The sequence below is a fragment of the Prionailurus bengalensis genome, chromosome A3, assembly GCF_016509475.1.
Source record: "Prionailurus bengalensis isolate Pbe53 chromosome A3, Fcat_Pben_1.1_paternal_pri, whole genome shotgun sequence".
NCBI classification, from domain to species: Eukaryota; Metazoa; Chordata; class Mammalia; order Carnivora; family Felidae; genus Prionailurus; species Prionailurus bengalensis.
This window is the reverse complement of record NC_057354.1, coordinates 62,113,517-62,130,412: the sequence shown is the minus strand read 5'-3', so window position 1 is coordinate 62,130,412 and position 16,896 is coordinate 62,113,517. Positions and strand designations below refer to the sequence as shown.

Below are 16,896 nucleotides of genomic sequence, written 5' to 3'. Positions count from 1 at the left end.
CGCTATTAGTTGTGTCGTAAAATTAGTTGGTTTTTAAGAAAAACGGTGCCAAACAACTATTTTATTTTCGCTGATTCATGCTTTCCTAAATTAAGCTAGATGATCTCTATCAAGAAACCTTTTTGAAGGCTTTGGAATAAAATAGGTAAGAGCCTACTTAATTTAAATGATCTTTCTAAAAGGGAAAAACCATAAGGTGGTTCAGATGCCAGGCCTCATTTTTGCTCATGTAATACACAGTACGTGCCCCTGTCTGGGGGAAGTGGAGAGGCAGATTGCTGAGGGAAAGGGTAGGACTTTCCCAGTGCTCATGGGTCTGGAGGCCAGGGTGTGAAAGGTGGTGCCTGTGGCCCTGAGCAGAGTGTGCTGTCTGAGCAGATGATTAGAGAGTACAGTTATTCTATGAAGACTTTCCCCACTTAGTTTAGATTACATTTAAGTCACGTAAACATGTAAAATGTTGACAACCAGAGAACAGAAAGATCAATGGATAAACTGCTGTTCTAAACCAGGCCTGATACCACAGAAGTCCTTTTAGTGTCTTAGAGTGAACTCTAATTCCCTGGCATCTTGGACCTAAAATACAGCTTTCTGGAGGTCTACAGGTCCACTTCCTTCTGCGGTGTCAAAGCTGGCCAAAATGGATTGACCGGGTCTCTACCACTGTGACACCATGCTCCACACTCCCAGGAAATGATTTTGTGAAGTGAATTTATGCGAGTATGGTAGGATGTGGCTGCACCAGCAGAGTCCACGACTGAGGCACTGCTCTGGCTTTATCACTACCTATTTATGCGAAAACGAATTCTTCGGGGCACCGGGGTGGCCCAGTCAGTTAAGCATCCAACTCTTGATTTTGGCTCAGGTCATCACGGTTTGTAAGACTGAGCCACAGTCTTTTTGAGAGCCCACATTGGGCTCTGTGCTGACAACAGCATAGAGCCTGCTTGGGATTCTGTCTCCCTCTCTCTCTGCCCCTCCCCTGCTTGCTTGCTCTCTCTCGCTTTCAAAAAAAAAAACAAAAACAAAACAAATTTAAAAAAACAAACAACTAACCCCCCCAAATTCTTCAACATTTCAGGATTGGGGCCTTCTGGCTTAGAGATAACATAATATTCCAATAATATTGATAATATTTAAAGACTAATTTTTCAGAAAGCAAATGCAAGCTAAGCCCACAGATTTCATTAATATTAAAATATCAGTGTTTTGGCTAACTGATATATAGAATAAACATTTATTCCTAATCAGATAAAGCTTTGAAAAGGTGACAATATACAAATGCCTTATTAATGATACCCCTTTTTCAGAGTGCATCTATACCCTTCAGATATGTGGAACCACAGAGTAACACATTGACAGCACTTCTGAGGTGACAGGAGTTTTGGGTATCACTTAGAACTGGCAGTGATTTTACCTGAGCCACAGAGCAAGGCTTGTCATAACTCACTGTAGACAGGGAATGGCTCTATTCAGAGAGGCCACCTTTCTGGTTATTAAAAAAACCAGTCTGTTTAATTCCATATTTGAGTGACTGTACCAATTAATTCTGACTCTTAATACTTTTATCCCCGTGTCTGGGAAAACACAAAACAAGATTGGTGAGTTTAAAGAGATTAGATTAAGGAGATTAGGACAGTAAGGCTGCATACGGATTTCTCCAGTTACAAATGACAAGGTAAAAAGACAATTCAGAGAACACTGCTTAAACTGTCTTGCTGGTAATGATTTTTCTCTTGACTATATATCAAGAGAACATGAGTTATCCCTGTAACTGTCCCTTGACTAGGTGGTGGAGAACGGGATACTGTAGCTTTTTGTTTACCAGAGAACTTGAAATCCTTACAAAGCTAGTGGTATTCAAGTGAAGCCTTTTCAAAATCAAATTTGCTAATGGTCAACTTATTCTATAAAAAAATCAGAATACAACAGACGTCAGCAGAAAAGGGATGAGGGTAAAAATGAACATGTACTATTGGTATAAAAAATACTATGCCTCTGAGCTCAGGCATCAAGGCTAAAACAGTGTAGAATGGGTCAAAGTAACCTGTGGAATGGTTTTGCTATGGAAATCCAGTTAATGACCAATTTTTAATAAAAAATCAGAATGTAACACAAGCCAGTGGAAGAGGGATGAACGTAAGAATTAACAAGCACTATCTGTTTTAAAAATTATGTCTGACAGCTCAGGCATCAAGGCTAATCATGCAGATTTGACAAAAGTCACCTATGGAATTTTTTATGATAATTCTTAGAAGCTTGGTTTTTAAATTTGTGATATGAATCATAGCCAGATTGTCTATTCTTGCAAGAGCTCCATGAAAACTAGGGTTTTTCATAATTTGTATTTTTTAGCCCTATTTATCTAGAAATATCTGATCAATCACCTAAGCATGAAATAGGCCTAGAAGAATAGTTCTGGTCACTAAGGTATTATTCCTTTCCTGGAGTGCCAGAATATTAGCACTAATTAGTGCCTCAGGATGATTTCTCTCAGGAGAGATCCAAGTGTGTCAACCACTACGCCCCTTGACATTGCTGCTAGCTGGGTCAGATTGGTTCTCATCACACTGTGGGATCGAATCACTCAAATAACAATGTGCATGTAAGAGTGAATTTTAGGTACGAATACTCCACTAATAATGAATGACTGCCATATGCTGTTTTATTTCATAAATTTAGGTTAAAGGTTACATTTCACTAGGGTAACACCTAATTTCTTAGTAGGGTTCATGTTCAGTGTAGAGCCCAACGCAGGGCTTGAACTCATGACCCTGAAAATTGAGACCTGAGCTGAGATCAAGAGTTGAACCTTTGACCGATTGAGCCACCCAGGCACCCTGACACCTAATTTCTTATTAGCTATTAGTTCTATGGAACAGAATGCCTGTGCCTGAGTTAAGCTATATTTATTACCTAGGTAGAGAGTCTAGTCTATTAGTGCTTCTGGAAAGCTCCACATATTGTTTGCCGAATCAAAGTTAGAATAGACCTTCCATAAAAACTAAGGCCAGTTCTAATGATAACAGTGTCTTCCTTTATTAACTTATACCCAATTCTTTCAACTTCCTAGGTTGATGCTCACTTAACACAAAAGGTAAATATCAGCCTCCATGCAGATGGCCATTTTATATGATGAACTATGAAGGGCATTAACAATACTAAAACTAAAATTAGCTTATTAGGTAAATCTAAGGTTTAACGAAAGTATGAAGTAGGCTTAATTAATAACCTAACAGTTCACCTCCTTCATTTACTTGCAGAAAGATTCTGCAGCAAGTCTTCCCTGTGGGGCTCACCAGAATCCTGCTCCATGGTGACTGGAATGGAGTTATTTCCTAGTTAATTCATCTTAGACTTGTCTGATAGGTGATAACTGTCCTGAGCATTAAGGTAAGAACAAATTCTTCCAAGTTTTGTGGCAAAGAATCCTAGAACCCAACTGTAGTGGTGGGTTAGTAAACAGATTCAGAGCTCTTTTTGAGAAAAGTTAGGCTCATATCTGTGGCTGAACTATCAAGGTCACCTTTGTACAGAAGTGAAATGGCTCTCTGCCTGGGAACAAATTACCAACCTAAACTTTCATAACAAGTCATTAACTCTGCCTTTTACATGTCTGACATCAGAAGCATGTGGTCCCCAGTCAACATTAAACATTAGAAAAAAAACCCAAGAGGAACATGATGCAGTATATGGCTTTTGTTGCAAAAAACTCCATAAAAACTGACCAGCCACAAAAACATTACCTGGATTTCACCAGTAACTTCTTATATATGTCTTAGTTCTCTGCACTCATTCATTTTTCTTACCTGGGTTTCACATCTGTTGGGATTTCTTTCTTAACATTTAAGAGTTTTTTGCTTTTTTGCTTCACTTGAGACATTTCATTTTCATGTTTTTCAGGCATGGCTTGTTTTCCCTTTTGCTTTTCTGTATCCTGTAAAAAAATGTACACTTAGCTGCTGAGAAGAATTAATAAGTCTATACGAAGGCAGAGACACAAAACCAAAGACAGACCAGATACAACACGTATGTATAAAAACAACAACCTCCTTTCTATCTTTATTATGGTTCTCTCAATTTTTTTAGCCTCTGACTTATTATAATTATGCTTTGGTGAGAGTCTGAATTATAAAGAATGTTATTTTATTTATACTCCTACTCTGTCTGGGGTGGGTGCAGTGGTAGCAGCAAATTGGTAGCTTCTTATTTTTAAGTATTGGGGAGCAAACCTTGCTTTTTTTTTTTTAATAAGAAAATTCAGCTTGGAATACAATATAAAGTTACACACTCTGGAAATGCTCCTAAATCCTGAGCACAAGTAAAACCCAGGGCAAGAAAACAGCACCAGCAAGTAGTAAGTGTTCACACCTGTTCACTAAGTGTCCATGAGTGACAATATGGCCGTGAAAGTGTTATGGCGGGTTTAATGCTAACCATTCACCACCAACGAGAAGAAGCTTAGTTACTCATTCACTTACTCAACAAACATTTACCGGTCAGCCACTTGGTGCTAGGCAATGGGGTTACCAAGGGGGCCCAGGCCCTTTCCCCAAGTCTAATGGGGGGGGGCACACATGACAGCTGGAGATGAACTTGTACCTTCGTGTAGAAATGTTCACTAGCTATGACTGGAGCACAGAAGGGCTGTCTTGCCTGGCTTGAGTGTGGAGCCTGTGCTGAGAAGGACACACCCAAGCTGCACCTTAAAGCTGTACTATTTTCCAGTCCGCCCACTGAGGTTTCTGGCCCCTGACTACTAAGTACAGAAACCACACGTATGCATTTTTATAGTAATTCGACAGTTGTGGCATCCAAGCATGAGACCAGTGGACTTGTCTCCCAAACAGGGCAAGGATCCATTCAGGTATTATGGAACTCTCTGGGGGAGTTGCATTTGGCGTGGGTGTGTACTACTTGTGTACAGTAGGACCATCTAGATGACACATGGGAAATAAAAAACACCCTGTTCTTCATCACACACAGTTTGAGCAGTACTGTGTGCAAGGAAGCACTGAGGCTAATCAGGGGACAGACAGGGGAAGGACAGACTCAGCAAACGAGCACAGCTGTGGGTGTGGGAGGAATTACAAGCATAAAGGTATATGAGAAGCTACTCAGCTTCAGAGTTCATGGTTACTAAGGCAACTTGGGTTTTAACAGGTCACACCAGGTCAATCTATTTAAGTGTCAAGAGTAAATAATCAGAGAAAGGGCTAAAACACCCTCCTGTCCCCACACCTTTTAAGACTATTCTGAATTATTCAAGAATTATTTCTTGACCAGTTGACTCATAAAGGATTTTGTAGACCATGAGCTCTTTGAGGACAAGAACATGGTCTTTTTGTCCTCTGTTGTTTCCCAGACATAAGGTCTGGCACTTGGGTGCTCAGGTACGTAATTTTTTAAAATTTTAATTTGCATTAAAAAAGATTTTGCAGATAGCTGACACAAATGTTACATACATTTCAAGTGTACAACATAGTGATTCAGCATCTCTAGCTGTTATGCTGTGCTCACCACAAGTATAGCTACCACCTGTCAGAAATATCACAATATCATTGACTATACATTATCATTGACTATATTTCCTAAGCTGGGCCTTTCACCCCTGTGACTTATTCATTCCATAACTGGAAACCTGTAACTCCCACTTCTCTTCACCCATTTTGCCCATCCCTCCACCCCCTCCCCTCTGGCAACTGCCAGTTCTTATTTGTGGGTCTGATTCTGCTTCTTGTTTGTTTATCCATCTGTTTTGTTTTTTAGATTCCACGTATGTGTGAAAGCATGTGGTATTTGTCTTTCTCAGTCTGACTTACTTCACCTAGCCTAACACCCCTTGTCTATGCTGTCGCAAATGGCAAGAGCTCATCCCGTTTAAACGACTGTGTAATAGTCCACCCAATCCCTACTTTTTGAATGAAAGGGTAGAAAAAGGATGGAAAAGACATCTATGGGAAAGTGATTTGTCAAGTCTGTCATCTAGTTAGGAAGGAAACACACACAACTGGCAAACACACCAGTCACAAAGTAGTAAAAGCACATAAATTATATGCAAGAGTACTGAGGAGGAGGAATAAAAGCTGATCAGAACGGAGTAGGACAGCAGGCATGAAGGCCGCATGGAGGATTCTGTGCTGTGTTTGCAAGAAGCAAATGGCAGGGAGGAGACAGGAGAAGCAGGAGGAAACGAACAACAGAGAGAATTATGCCAGTGGGTGCGCACAGAATGGCGGCAGACAGGGTCAGCTGGAGAGAAGTGTTAGGAGAAAAGCTGGAAAGGCAAGAAAGGAAGTGAGGAAAAGTTGTGAAGAAAGCCTGTGCTGAAAATGCTTTCCAAATGCTTATTTGTATCATCAAAACTGTTGGGATTGCACTCAAAGATGAGTAGATGGCATTCTGCATTTCTGAAGGAATCTGTTAGAAAGGATATATAACCCAGAACAGAATCCAGTGCTATGGACTGTACTGAGGGCATAGAGAGCACCACACCAAATGTGAAGGATGCAAAGGGGAAGGGAGTTGACAAGAAAAATAAGTCACATATAAATTTCATTTAAAAAATTAATATATGCAGATGATACTGTTGGACATCTTTAAGAAATGATTCCTTAGGTTACTAGATTAAAACTGAAAAAGGAATTTGGGCCTAGAGTATTAAAGGCTATATTAGGATCATATTAAATTTGAAATATAGTTATCTAAAAATAAAAATGCCAAAATAGAATTATGCCCTCACTTTTCTACAAAGCACCTATAACTCAGTCCCAGACCCGTTCACAATAGTAACCTTACCTTCCATTTACCTAACACCACTAAGTACCAGACTTTTGCAGTATTATTTGACACTGGTGACTACCCTGATTGCTGAGGACTCTGGGCTATAGGGAAGCTTTCTTGATGTGTTGATGTCTGCTGAGCTGGCCAGTTCTGGGTGACCACTAAAGCCCTGGGTCTTCCCTGAGGCCACCTTCCACTCTAGGACAGTCACTGCCCTCTTGGCAGGAGGAGTGAGCTGCTCCTGAAGCCTGCTGTACCAGCTGTGATAAGACAGGAGAAATCCAATATAATTAAAACGGTCTAGTTCTTTCTCATCCTCTTTTGATACTTAAAATTTGAAACAAATTGCATGAGCCAGGGTAGTTACTATTCTAGATAGTCCCTATCTTTCAAGCAGGGTTTCCAATTTCTAATTATTTTACTTTATCAACATGCTTGCAGATGTTCTTGCCTGGGGGAAATGAAGACCTCCATCCGGGGTTGTGACTCCTTCCTGCAAGACAGTGGCTGAGGCCTGCCTGTGCACACTGAGAAGGAATCCTCAGAACATGTACATATGTTAAAGAGAAAAGGTTCATTCTATATTAAAAAACCCAATCTATGAGACGCCTCCTTCCATCGTTTGTTTGGGGGAGCCCGTCATACCTCCTTGAGGAGAGGCTCTGTGTCTGGGTTGGAGGTCTCTGTGGTGGTGGAGGAGCTGTCGTCATCAGCCAAGGAGTCTTTCAGTTCATCTTCCTGTGGCTTTCCCTTTCCCTTCTTCTCCTTTTCCTCTTGCTTCTTAGGTGGTTTCACCTTGCGCTGAAGAGGTTTTCCTTTCCCTGGGGGTGAAAGTCAAAATAAAATAACTTCTTAGTTTTTAAATAGCTCAGAAAACATAGCCGTTATAACTTTTCTCCAAGAGGCTGGACTCTTTTTCTCATTAATAAAGGTTTCTTTCTTCTCTAATTACAGCTTTCCAAATCATGTTTGGCTTTTTGATTAGAATTTTGGTGAAAGTCAATTTTACTGAGGCATAATTAATTTATGTACAGTAAGATAAACCCATTTTAAGTATAGAGTTCAATGACTTTTGGCAAACTCAGTAGTTTTGACCAGTTTATGTCTGTCTTAGAATATTCTTTTTATACTCCACAGGGCGATGCAGCTTTGAAAAGTCACAGAAGTGAAAACCAGAGATCCTTTCAAGCCTGTTTGGAGATGGAAGCCTGAAGGTGATGCCCATGTACATCACCCAAGGGATAGAAGAGGCCCGGAGACAGAACCATGATGGCTGAGTCCAAATCCTGGCTCTCCCTAACAATCTGTGTGATCTTGGCCTCCCATCTGTAAGCTGGGAGAGACAACACCTCACAGGGTTGTAATGAGGAATTCATAAAGCCCTCAGAGCAGTGCCTGGCACATAAACACCACGGAACGTTCTATATGGACAGAATGAAACAGAGCTATAGAAAGCCTAGTATTTTTATTGGCGTCTGGGTGGCTCAGTTGGTTGAGTGTCTGACTTTGGCTCACAGTTTGTATCTCACAGTTCGTGGGTTTGAGCCCCATGTCAGCCTCTGAGCTGTCAGCACAGAGCCTGGAGACTGCTTCAGATTCTGTGTCTCCCTCTCTCTGCCCCTCCCCTGCTCATGCTCTGTCTCTCTCTCTTTCTAAAATAAATAAACATTAAAAAAATTTAGAAAGCCTAGTCTTTTTAAAAGATGTGGATGCTCCCAAGACAAACAAGAAGCCACAGTATATTTGAGTGCCACTATTTCCCAAGCAGCATTCCATGTCCTGAGTACAGCACCAGCACCAACAACATAATCCCTGCCTTCACAGAGCTTACATTCTAGCTGCATCAGACAGCTGCAGAGAAATCCCCGGATTCCAACACCTGTGGAGTCACCTGGGTGGGCAGGCAGGGTAAAGCTGCAGAAGCTGCAGAAGCCACATAAGCCACAGTTTAACCCATTCTATATATGCCAATTAAAAATACATTACTCTGATAATGGTAGCTTAATACGAGTTATTTAAATCCCAACATTACATGGCCACTGTTAATTGTTGTCAGAAACTCAAACTTTGGCATCTAGAACAGGGGATAGCAAACCATGGCCCCTGGATGAAATCTGGCCTGCAGCCTGTTTTGTATAGCTTGTGAGGTGGGAATGATTTTTATTTTTTAAGTGATTGGAAAAAGGAACAAGAATATATGACAGAAGGCAGTTTGTGGCACATCAAGCCTCACATATTTATTGTCTGGCCCTTTCCAGTAAACTTTTGCTGAGCCTGCTCTAGAAAAAGAATAGGTAAAGCTCTGGTTTTTAGGAATGTCATTTTGTCGTTTACTTTCACACTGATTCCAGGGGGTATTACATTTGAAACCATAACTGGGACATTGAGTCTCAAAAATCGAGAAGCCTTTGTTTCAGCGGAAGATTGGCCAGTTGGTTTATTTACAGCCTCTGATCCATCCTGACTGGCTGCAGCTCCTCTCTGCCATGGCAGAAGGGAAGGAGCCGGTCCTACTCTGGCCCCAGGAGCCCCTGGATTTCTCAGATTCTGAGTTCAACAGTTCATGCTGAGAGCCCTTCAAACTTCCCCACACGATAGAGATCAATCCCCCATGCAATGAATTTCTCACCTGCAATTATACAATTTTGTCATGCTTAGGTTCACTGTGTGAGAGGCACTACCTATATAAATAATCGTATTTACAATAACCTGAAACTAGCTTAATAAATAGGAAAGTGTTAGAAGTGATACATTTTTTAAAGCTGGACTCAAATATTGACGACATGGATATACAAAGTAGAAAAAGAAACACTGAACAAACCAAGAGTTAAACTGAAAACTTGGGTAAAAAAAAAAAAAGCTTATCTCACAAAAGACTAGTTTACACTTTTTACCTCCAAATCCCCATCTTTTATTAATTTCTTAATATGCTGCACTTGCACTTGTCCCCAACACCTTAATGAATGGCATTTTGAAAAGGTTATCAATAACTCCTTAGCTGTCAATACCAATGACCTCTAGCACTCCTCTTCTACAAGACCTGTTTGGACACTAGAATATCCCATCTCCCTCCCCGCCCAGCCATACGTCACATTATTATCCTTTTCTGGTACTGGGATTCTTTTGGCAACTTTTTTGCTGGCTTCATCTTTGCTGATGTTTCCTGGAGATCTGCCCTTGGAACTTCTTTCTCCTTTACAGTCCCCCCAGGGGCTCACTTTAATTAATTTGACATAAACAATTCAAATCTAAAATGCCCAAACTGAGTTAAATATCCTAAAAAACATCTTTTGGGTTCTCAGTCTGTAACAATCATACTTAATCTGCTGTAATTTAGACTAATCTGGGGTGCTTTTTTTTTTATATGAAATTTATTGTCAAATTAGTTTCCATACAACACCCAGTGCTCATCCCATCAGGTGCCCTCCTCAATACCCATCACCCACCCTCCCCTCCCTCCCACCCCCCATCAACCCTCAGTTTGTTCTCAGTTTTTAAGAGATGTCGCTTTGTTGGGGCTCCACACTGAGTTTCTGATTAAGCATTTCTGTGTGGGACCTGGCATGGGTAACTTTTTAAAAAGCTCCTGTAGTGACTCTAGCGTGTAACTAGGCTGAGAATCAGTAGTCAATGGTATCAACACAATCACCACTGTATCAGTCTTACGGCCTAGGCTAGCAGCTGCTTCACTGTCCTGTGTGATTTCTTCTGCTGCTTCTGTTCCCAAATTCAAATGTTGGTGGGAGGGGAGAGAACATGTTGTCATCAAAGGACTAGAAATAATTCTGACTGAATCAGCCTGATGATGGGCCTATGTGCCCTGCAAGGCTGCACACATTGGGGTGGCCTCTGTCTTCCTCTTGCCACTTGGTGGGGTGAGGGAAGAAGCTGCCTTCTCAGTCAAGCTTGTTCTCAAGGGTTTATTCCCTTCCTTAGGGACTGGTTCCCAGTGGAAAGACTGGGCTTTGGGAAAGGAGAGTCTCAAACATTTTGCCAAGAGGGGACTGGTAAGCGGGAATTAGAAGTCACAGGGAAACTGCCCTCTCCAAGAAAAATTGTTACCTCAATACACAGTGGAGGACACAGGATATCACCTGCCTTAAGGAAACCACACCTTAACTCTATAATCTATATAAAAACTAACCCATCCAAGTAAAGACAATACAAACTGAAGGGAAAAGCAGCTTACAAAAACCCAGTGTTACCAGCAGTGGCTGATAGACCTAACATGAGCGACAGGTTCCTCAGACTTCACACCACTGTCTGGATGAAATGTCCCTGAGGCCACTCACCCTCTGTCTGCCCACTCCCATCATCACCAAGCAGACTCTAGATTGAGCATGTGTCCATGACCTACTTGGTCAACATATGCCCCCTCGGCACTGTCATTCCTCATACAGTTTAAACACTTGCAGGGCAGCGACCAGCCTTACTGATCTATCTTCAGTGCCTTGCATGGTGCCCAGCACATAGCAAGTGCTTGGCCAGGGTCTGGCAAGCTGTACAAGTTGGTTTTGTGCCTTTCTAAATCCTGAAATACGCTTACAGTGTGACCTGCTCTGAGACTTGCCACCCCAAGTCCGGAAGCTCATCCCATCTCACTCTATGAGTAGAGTTTGAATCCAGGTTTGAATCCAAAGTCAGTCTTCGTGGCAAACTGTATGATTCCATTTATACAACAATCTTTCTTTAAAAATTTTAATGTTCGTGTAAAATTTATTTTTGAGAGAAAGAGAGAGACATAGCAGGAGCAGGGGAGGGGCAGAGAGAGAGAGAGAGAGAGGAGACACAGAATCCAAAACAGGCTCCAGGCTCTTTGCTGTCAGCACAGAGCCTGACGTTGGGCTCGAACTCACAAACCGTGAAATCATGACTGGAGCCAAAGTTGGACGCTTAACCAATTCACCCACCCAGGTGCCCCTATACAACATTCTTGAAATGATGTATTATAAAATGGAGGTTAATGGTTGCCAGGGGTTAAGGAAGGGACAGGAGTGGGAGGGAAGTGGCTGTGGCTAGAAAAGGACACAAAAGGGATCACATGGTGATGTAAATGTCCTGTATCCTGACTGTATTGGTATTAATACAGGCATACCTCGGAGTTACTGTAGGTTTGGTTCCAAACCACCACAATAAAGTGAGTCAATTTTTTTGGTTTCCTAGTGCATATGAAAGTTACCTTTAGGGGCATCTGGGTGGCTCAGCTGGTTAAGTATCCAACTCTTGATTTTGGCTCAGGTCACGATCTCATGGTTCATGAGATCAAGCCCCACATCGGGCTCTGCTCTAACAACGCAGAGCCTGCTTGGGATTCTCTCTCTCTCTGCCCCTTGCCTGCTTGTGCTCTCTCTCAAAATAAATAATAAAAATAAAGTTCTCTTTATAATATAGTCTATTAAGTGTGCAATAACATTATATCTAAAAAAAGATACATACCTTAATTAAAAAATACATTATGTCTAAAACATGCTAACCACCATCTGAGCTTTCAGTGAGTTGTAATCATTGATTATGGATCACTACAACAAATTTAATAATGAAAAGTTGTGATATATTGTGAGAATTACCAAAATGTGACCCAGAGACACGAAGTGAGCAAGTGCTGTTAGAAGGATACTAAAGGCAGGACCGCCACAGCCGTGAGAGACACAGTTACGTGCGAGGTGCAGTAAAGCAAAGTGCAGAAGAGGAGCATGCCTGTATCCGGGCTGTGATATTGTACTGCTGACTAAGTTGTATGCAGTTGCTGGTTGCCAGGCCTGCTCATAAAAATGGTCAAAATGAAACACTTTCTTCATTGCTTTAAAGCCTGATGGAGTATATCTTTTCTAATCACTGAGTGGATACAAAACTCTTCATTGACCGAAACCATTTGTCCCTATCTGCAGGGTCCCTCAGGGCTGGGCTGTGTGTATGGGAACATAAGGCGGGCTGCTACATATCTGTGACAGAGTACCATCTGCATCTTACAGATCTAGTATCCTTACTGAGCAGTGAAGCTATGAGCCTCATCAAATAATCCAATTATGAGCTGACTACATACATGCTGTAGTCACCACAAGTGCTGTGTGCGTGGGTGAGGCTGGGCGTACATCTAAGAGGCGTGATGTAGGGGAGGAGCTAGGATTTAATGTTATAAGGTCAAGACAATGTGAACGTGAAGAACATTCCCATATTCTCTCTAATCAAGGCAAAATGCCCACTCTGTTATTCAGTGTCCTCAGATTCAAGCAGGAATTCAATGCCAGCAAAGTCTGTTTTTTTTTCAGGTGAATTCTTAGGCTTCCTTTTCCTGCATGAGAACTATATAACAATGTCTGGCCATAGCTGCCAAGAAATGTGCTGCTCAATTTAACACTTGATGGTAACAACTAAATTTGTTCTAGGTTTCTTTTTTTTTTTTTAAAAAATTTTTTTTTTCAACGTTTATTTTTGGGACAGAGAGAGACAGAGCATGAACGGGGGAGGGGCAGAGAGAGAGGAAGACACAGAATCCGAAACAGGCTCCAGGCTCTGAGCCATCAGCCCAGAGCCCAACGTGGGGCTCGAACTCACGGACCGCGAGATCGTGACCTGGCTGAAGTCGGACGCTTAACCGACTGCGCCACCCAGGCACCCCTGTTCTAGGTTTCTGATGAGAAAGCACCATAATTAAAAACAAACAGATAAAACATCAAAAACTCCTTTTCGTCTTTTATTCACTGTTTTACATGTGCTTTAATAATTTAAACCACTTCCAATTAGTTTAAGTAGGAAAAGTATGAATTATAAATTTAAAGAATATGTCCTCTACTAAGGACACTAAGTAGTGAATAAATGAATTTGCAATCAACTAGTTTGGCCAAGCTGCTTTGCCTGTCTCTCTTCCACTTAAATCATTTAACTTCTACCAAAAAGAACCACTTCAGTAAAGTTTCAATTACCAGCCAATGGTTTCTCTGAATATGTGCAGTCCCTGGCAGCAGGGGACCCAAGGCAGGCCATGTAATGTCAATTGCAACACCTGACTAGAATCTCTAGAGAACCACCAATTCTGGCATGAATTTGCCTCCTCACGTTTTGGCTGCTGAAATGGTCTAAATGAGGCCAATAAACAGACCCACATGCAATTTACTTGGGTCAGTATTGGTCATGCAAATTTATTTCTCCCTATTCGCTCAGAAATAATATCTTTATACGAGTATGATAAACTAAAACATACCAAAAGATGCATATGAAGAAAACTCTTCAGGAATTCTTTAAGCTAAAGCAAATAGTTTTCAAATTTTTACAGTAATCAAGGGTGCCTGGGTGGCTCAGTCAGTTGAGCATCTGACTTGCACTCAGGTCATGATCTCGTGGTTCATGAGTTTGAGCCCAGTGTCGGGCTCTGTGCTGACAGCTCAGAGCCTAGAGCCTGCTTTGGATTCGATGTCTCCCTCTCTTTCTGCCCCTCCCTCACTCGCACCCTTTCTCCCTCAAGAATAAACATTAAAAACTAAAAAAAAATTTTACAGTAATCATATTTTGTCTGATTAAACTCTGTGCTTAGATTGTGAAGATACTTGTTTAACTCAATATAAGTTAGAAAAGAATTCCTATTAAGTGAAATAATTTTACTTCTAACCCAGGGAAGGAATTAATAATGAGTCTGTGGGAACACCCATACTCTTTTTATTCTAGCTTTTCTTGTACCTTTATAAGGTCTTATATACCATTTGTGGGGGTAAGCAGAACCAATAAGGTACCCAGGACTAGGAAAGAACTGCACCACCAAAACTTAATAGTATCCAGCATTAAATTACATAGGGTTTTCATAAAATTATTACACTCAATTTTGGATTTGTTTATTCTAGAAATCAAATATCACAGATACTACAAAAGCACACTCAACTACAATTTGATGTCAGGAGAAGACAGCTTCTGTCCTGTCTAGACATTTCTCTTCACTCCCTTTAAGGGCAACTCCTCGTCTGCCCCAGGACCACTAGACGGACAGGTGCCCACCTCCCAAGGACATTCACTGGTTATCTTCACTACTGGGGTCACACAGTTATCCCAATCACCTGTGGGCCTTGCTGAATGTGGAGTCTGATTCAGCAGTCTGGGTTGGGGCCCACAATTCTACATTTCCAAAAGCCCCCAGGTGATGTCACTATTGCTGGTCCCTGGACCACAACTTTGGGTAGCAACTACTACCAATACTACTCCCCTTGTGCCAATACTAGCCCATCTCTCGGCTCACTTGTCCACTTCTCCACCTGTATTGGGCAAATCAGGTTGGATTTACTCCATGTATGACAACTGCATACACATTACATTCCTACACACTGTCTGGCCTCAACATCGTGCCCTGCATGTCTCCCAGTCTTCACTGAGGACCCTGGCACCAGCCTCACCGACTTCCTCTGACCTTCAATCTCTCATCATCTGGGCCCCAGGCCTTGTATGGGTCAGGTCAATAATCTCTCATCAGTACCTCTGAAATCCAAAAAGCTCTCAGAGATTTTTCTCCCTAACTCATTTAGAAACAAAACCAGTTGCTTAAACTCTTGGTGGTACAATTTAAGCTGAACTAATGTTACTTTTTTTTTTTTTTAACTGATGTTACTTTTTAGAGTCCTATGAATCACATGGTATATGCATTGCATACCTTTCCCCAAATTGGAACTCCCAAATATGTGAGGCTTCCAGAGTTGTGTCAAGGGCAGCAGACCTGTAGCTCTGTGGCCTCACTGTTGCCAATGGGCTTTACTTCCACTGTGCTTCCACACCCCATTCCGAACGCTGCACCTAAGAACCTGTTACTTCCCAGAACTGCATTTCCTCTGAAGCCCTACAGTGTCAGGCCTCACTTCCAGAGCACAGTCTCACACCACTCCCGTGCTGCTGCCATCCCTGCAGTTGGGACGTGTTGGATCTCCCATCCCTTGACTGCCCATGTTCTCCCTGTCTGTGGGGCTCCTTCTAGCGTGAGGTCCTTCTCTATCCTCCAAGTTCCATGCCTCCAAGTCTGGCATATGCCTCTCCTGCCAACAACCCTGGGTCTTTCTGCCACCCCTGCCCTGCAGAACTCCGACAGTACTATAATCCAACTACCCAGCTTTGGTGCCTCACCCTGGGCTGCAGTGTAGATTGAGAAGAAGGGCAAAAGTTTGAGGGAGTGCCACTGCGAGCCTCAGCTGGGTCCAAGTGTTACCCGAAGGGCTGCTCCGTACATCCAGCTCTCATGTACCATGGACTCCCAGTCCACAGAAATGTCCAAATGGTCTCTATATTGTTTCTACCCTACCGCTTCTCCCCTCAGTCCCAGCAGCTGTTACTTCAGTTCAAACAGAAGCTCCCCTGACGCCCCCGTTCTGCCTCTTCATCTCTAACCCATTCATCCACATCCACGTATCTGTGGAATGAGGAGTGCCCCTTCTTTTATAATCTACTGGACTGGGTCTCCCCCACAACCCACCTCCTTGGGCACCTGCTTCTCTTCTTTTTTGGAGGCGGCAGTGCAGTGGGGTTGTAAGCCGTAGACTCAGAATTGGGCCTGGGTCTGGCTAACATATTTGCCTCCTGCAACCTTTCTTTCTGTATCTCATTTCTTTCACAGCAATGCCAATCACCAGAGTGCACGATGCTTGCACAATCATGCCTGGAGCATTAATGGTGACCAACACCATCACTCTCAGCTCTACTGGTTTTTTGTCCTTGACCCACAGATATTTCCAAGCACCATGTTCTCCCCGCTTTTTTTTTTCATTAAAAATACTACCAAAAGATATATTCATCCCTTTTGTTTTGATTAAAAGTTACAGACCACGGAAACCAGAGGTTAAAGAGTAAATACCCCCTTTCACTTACTTGCCCCCAAAGCACTAAGTGGCCACTGTTCTTTTTTTTTCAGTTTAGTAATCAGAAAATGGGTTCTTTTTATTTGAGTTTATCAAATACACCCTAACTTTGAATTAAAAAAAAAAAAGGATGAAAAGAAAATTAAAGTTCTAAAAGTATAAACCAGAGAAAATGCTGTGCTTCAGATACATGTGAAAACAATGCAGAATGGCAGGATGTGGGTTTCAAACATCATTCAACACCTGTGTTCTGAATTTCCTCGTATCTCTAAGGGATAGGCAGCCTGTC

The 16,896-nt window shown here is 42.0% G+C and overlaps 1 protein-coding gene across 1 annotated transcript in view; it reads right to left on the bottom strand.

The window, feature by feature from the left end:
• The window catches only part of TMEM131 (transmembrane protein 131), a 237,800-nt gene that overhangs the window by 12,330 nt on the left and 208,574 nt on the right, over window positions 1-16,896 (bottom strand). Inside the window, 2 exon segments of the mRNA XM_043603229.1 lie at window positions 3,810-3,937; window positions 7,429-7,604. Of these exon segments, the coding sequence (XP_043459164.1) occupies window positions 3,810-3,937; window positions 7,429-7,604 (304 nt within the window).